Source organism: Tauraco erythrolophus, chromosome 3 (genome assembly GCF_009769465.1).
Source record: "Tauraco erythrolophus isolate bTauEry1 chromosome 3, bTauEry1.pri, whole genome shotgun sequence".
Classification (NCBI taxonomy): Eukaryota; Metazoa; Chordata; class Aves; order Musophagiformes; family Musophagidae; genus Tauraco; species Tauraco erythrolophus.
The window spans coordinates 68,769,104-68,772,952 of NC_141467.1; the positions used below are offsets into that span (position 1 = coordinate 68,769,104).

Consider the following 3,849-nt stretch of genomic DNA (forward strand, 5'->3'; position numbering starts at 1 on the left):
GTCACTAGAACTCATTTGAAAGTAAACTTTTCCAAGATAAGCATGACAGTACGGGAAAAATGTTTAAAACACTGTGAATTCTTGTTATTTTGCAGCATCATGCAAACTCATTCTTCACAACACATGCACCCTGGCCTTACGGTAAGCAGAATTCCCTTTCAGATTAAGGCATGGAAACTCCGCCACATTTCTAGGGACAGTCCCACATTCTTGCTTGTGGCACTTCAAGACATAACCAAGGGACTTTTAGTTTAATTCCAATGGACGGTAGCCTAAATGCAGAATGTAGGCACTTACACGTCTTTAAGTAAACCCTGGTTAAAAGGACAAAAACCAAAAGTATGCCGATACTTATTGCATAGTTGCAGTAAACCAGATCCATGAATACAAAAGCCATCAAAATATATTATAAATCTATCTGGGTTTCAAACCTACTCTAAAATACTGCTTTGCTTTAGAATACAAATAACACTGTTTGGGGTTAGTTTGTAGAGTTGTATTTTGGTCCATGCTGTTAATTCTGTATCATTATATTCTTCATCCATTAGTTTAATAGCCTCAGAAACAAGAGGTCCTCAGGCAGTGGTAAGAATGATGAAGCCAAAGACAGGCCTTTCCAAATCTCAGACTTCAGCTGCCGCAGTCAGTTCATAAAAACTCTCATTTCCACCACCTCCCTTCCTTACTGCTTTAAATAAACTTCCCTCAGAACTCTAAGGGAAAAGAAGGACAGGGGACACAGATTTAATGCTGTTAGAGATGGGGGTTTGTCCCCATCTTCTAGTCTTGAGCCAAGAAATCACAGCTCTTAAAAATACCCAGCCCATTGAAAAAAAAGATCAACAACAACAACAAAAAATCAATTTACTTCGACTACGCAGTAGTTCCACATAATCTGCTGGCAGAAGAAACTTCTTTGGTGTCAGAGTCAGGTCTTCCTGAAACCACAAATGGCCAAGTCTGTAAGAAAAAAAAGGAAAAGGTATTTCATATTAAAAAGAAAGTTTATCTTAGTATGAAACTGGAGCTTTATTACTGATAGATGTCCAACTCTGGTTCAGTTGCAAACACGTCATCGTGTTTTAGTCCCTGCGGGAAGCGCAGAGAGAGCCGAGTTGCTCTAACAAATATTTTCATTACATTTATCATTATAATTAAATGCTCCGCAATAGGGCTGCAATGGTCAACAACAAATTGTTCTCAGCAAACACGCAACATTTCTCCTGCTCTGCGACTGTTTGCATCATTTTATAAATAAAAAGCATATAAACTATTCAAAAACAATCCCTCTGCACCACATAGGAAACCTTTTTACCCCCGTAGCGCGCATCAGGCATTTCGTTTGCAGCGATGAACTAAGGACGGGCCGCTTGTGCTCCGAGCTAGCCCGCACAGCCAATTACTCCTTTTTCGGACATCAAACTTGCCTAATGCCCGAGGAATTTATTTCTTTAGGGTTCCCTACTCCGACTCCCCGGAACAGAAACACCCGCCATCGCCGTAGGCCAAACCCGGCTCTCGGGTCGCCCCCGGGCGAGGATTACCGGGCATTTACGAAGCAGTCGAGGCCGCCCCCGCGGCTTCTTCGACGGCGGGCACGGCCTGAGCGCTGCCAGCCCTGCCCGGAGGGGGCCGGGCCGCCGGGGCTACGCCAGGCGCTGGCCCGGGGGTTCCCCCGTGACCTCCGCGGGTGCCCCTCGCCGCGCATCCCGGAGGCGCCGGGGCAGCGCCCGGCCACCCTCCTCCGCCCCCCGCGCCCCGCCGCGCCGTACCAGGTTGACGGGGTGGACGTAGCCGTTCTCGTAGCGGTCCTCCTGCAGGAGCTGCCGGAGGTGGGCGATGTAGCTGGACGCCAGGCGCAGCGTGTCCAGCTTGGAGAGCTTGGTGTCGGGCGGCACCCAGGGCAGGCTGGTCTTCAGCCGGGAGAACGCCTTGCTCAGCACCCGCATCCGCGCCCGCTCCCGCGCGTTGGCCGCGTTGCGCTGCGACTGCTTCCCCTCGGGCGGCGGCGGCCCCCGCGGCCCCGACACCGCCTTCTTGCCCCCGGGGCCGCCGCCCCGCGCCCGCTTCCTCTTGCAGCCGCTGCCCGCCGGCCCCGTCGCGCAGCTGCCCTCGCCGTCCTCCTCCTCCTCCTCCTCTTCCTCCTCCTCCTCCTCCTCCTCCTCCGCCGCCGAGGAGTTGTCTCCCGAGGGGTAGAGCTCGCCGCAGGGCTGGCGCTTGGCCGGCGGCGGCGGCGGGTAGTCCAGCTGCAGCGCCCGCAGGTCCATCTCGGGCAACTCCTCCGCCTCGCTCCCGGAGCCCGTGGACATCTCCCCGGCAGGGAGGCAGGGAGGCGGGCGGCGGGGCAGGCGGGCGGGGGCGGACGGCCGAGGCGCGCCGGCGAGTCGGCCCAGCGCGGGGCGGCCCCGCCGCGGAGAGTCCGTGCCGGCGCCGCGGGGGCGCGGAGGGGCGCGGAGGGGGGATGCGCCCCTTGACAGCGCTATATATCGGGTGTCCGCGGAGCAAACCATCTGCCGGGCGGAGGGGAGGAGTGGGGGTGCGGAGGAGGGGGTAGGACCCGGCCGAGCCCCGCTCCGGGGGCGGCGCCTCTCCGCGCTGCCCGGCGCAGCGCTGCGCGCTGCCCCGCGGTGCGCTGCGCGCAGTCAGCCCCGTATAGCGGGGAGCGCGCCGGGATGTCTCCGGGCGTGCGTGTGCTCTTGGGGGTAACGCCGCCGGGCGAACGAGCGCTTTTCCTCCGGGACAGAGCCCTCTCCTCGCCCCGGAGGGCGGAAAATACCCCCGGGCTGATCCCGCAAGTGCTGTCGCGGGGACGGGGGACATCGCTCCCCCTCCCTAAAGCGGCAGCGGCTGGGCTACGGCTAAGCGCCCCCCGGGGCTCTGCCCCCCGACCCACCCGCATTCGCTCTCCCTCTTGCCTTTCCTTCGAGGTCGGGGGATTTTTTCCACCGTAGAAACCCGCGCCCAGCCCTGCTCCGCGCAGCCGAGGGGTGCGGCAGGACGGGGCCGACCCCGGGAGGCGGCGGTGCGGTCCCGGCGGCCCTCCGCCGCAGCGGGGGGAGGCAGCGGGAGACGCGGCAGGCCGGAGCGGGTTTGCGGTTTGTAGGAAGCCGTGCGGAAAGTCGCTGGAAACGTGCGGACTTGTGTGTTGATGGTGTCAGTGAATTGGGGTGAAGCTACGGACGTCAGCGAGCGAGTATAACGGGTCCGAGGGCTTCTCCGTCCTCAGAGCAATTAGTTAAAAGCCAGTTAATTAGGCTGTGTCCAGCTCCGTGTCACGGAGCAAATTAAATGAGACAGCTTTTCGAGCGATTCGTGAGTATTTTTAAAGAAATTCCTTACTACAGCTTTTATAGGGTTCAGGGGACAGCGGGAGACCCAGTATCCACTGGAATTGCTTACATGCAAATTCAACAGGGGTATAAATTAAAATTAAAAAAAAAAATCAACCAAGAACTTGTAACCCTCCCACACCCCAAAATATCTCTTATTTCCAAGATGAATAACTAGCATTTAACATTTGTTTCCTCACTGGTCTTCACGGCCCTGCCTGGATATGGTTAACTTGAATAAAAATTCAGTTCGCAGGAAAGAATCTAATGACTACAACAGGTGGAAAGATCTTGTCCCGCAATTTTTGCTCCCGGTTTTTCCCTTCCATTTCCCTCCCGACCGAGTGGAATCTTCCCGCCGGCTGCTGCTGCCCAACTTTCCTGGCACCGCCGGCCGCCTTTTCGCCCAGCGCTTCGCACTTCCCTCCCCTCCGACCCTGTGGTCTTTACTGAGGGTCACTTAAAGCCTCTGTAAACCTCGGCTTCACCCGCTGGGGCTAGAACCACATCAGAGCCGGGT

At 56.8% G+C, this 3,849-nt stretch overlaps 1 protein-coding gene across 1 annotated transcript; it reads right to left on the reverse strand.

Annotated features, from left to right (window-relative positions):
• Positions 1-873: 873 nt before the first annotated feature.
• MSC (musculin) lies at positions 874-2,510 on the reverse strand. The gene is made up of 2 exons (XM_086609397.1): positions 1,773-2,510; positions 874-960 (listed from the first exon to the last, which is right to left on the reverse strand). Exons 1-2 carry the CDS (start codon positions 2,508-2,510, stop codon positions 874-876), a joined length of 825 nt encoding a protein of 274 aa, XP_086465523.1.
• Positions 2,511-3,849: the final 1,339 nt, after the last annotated feature.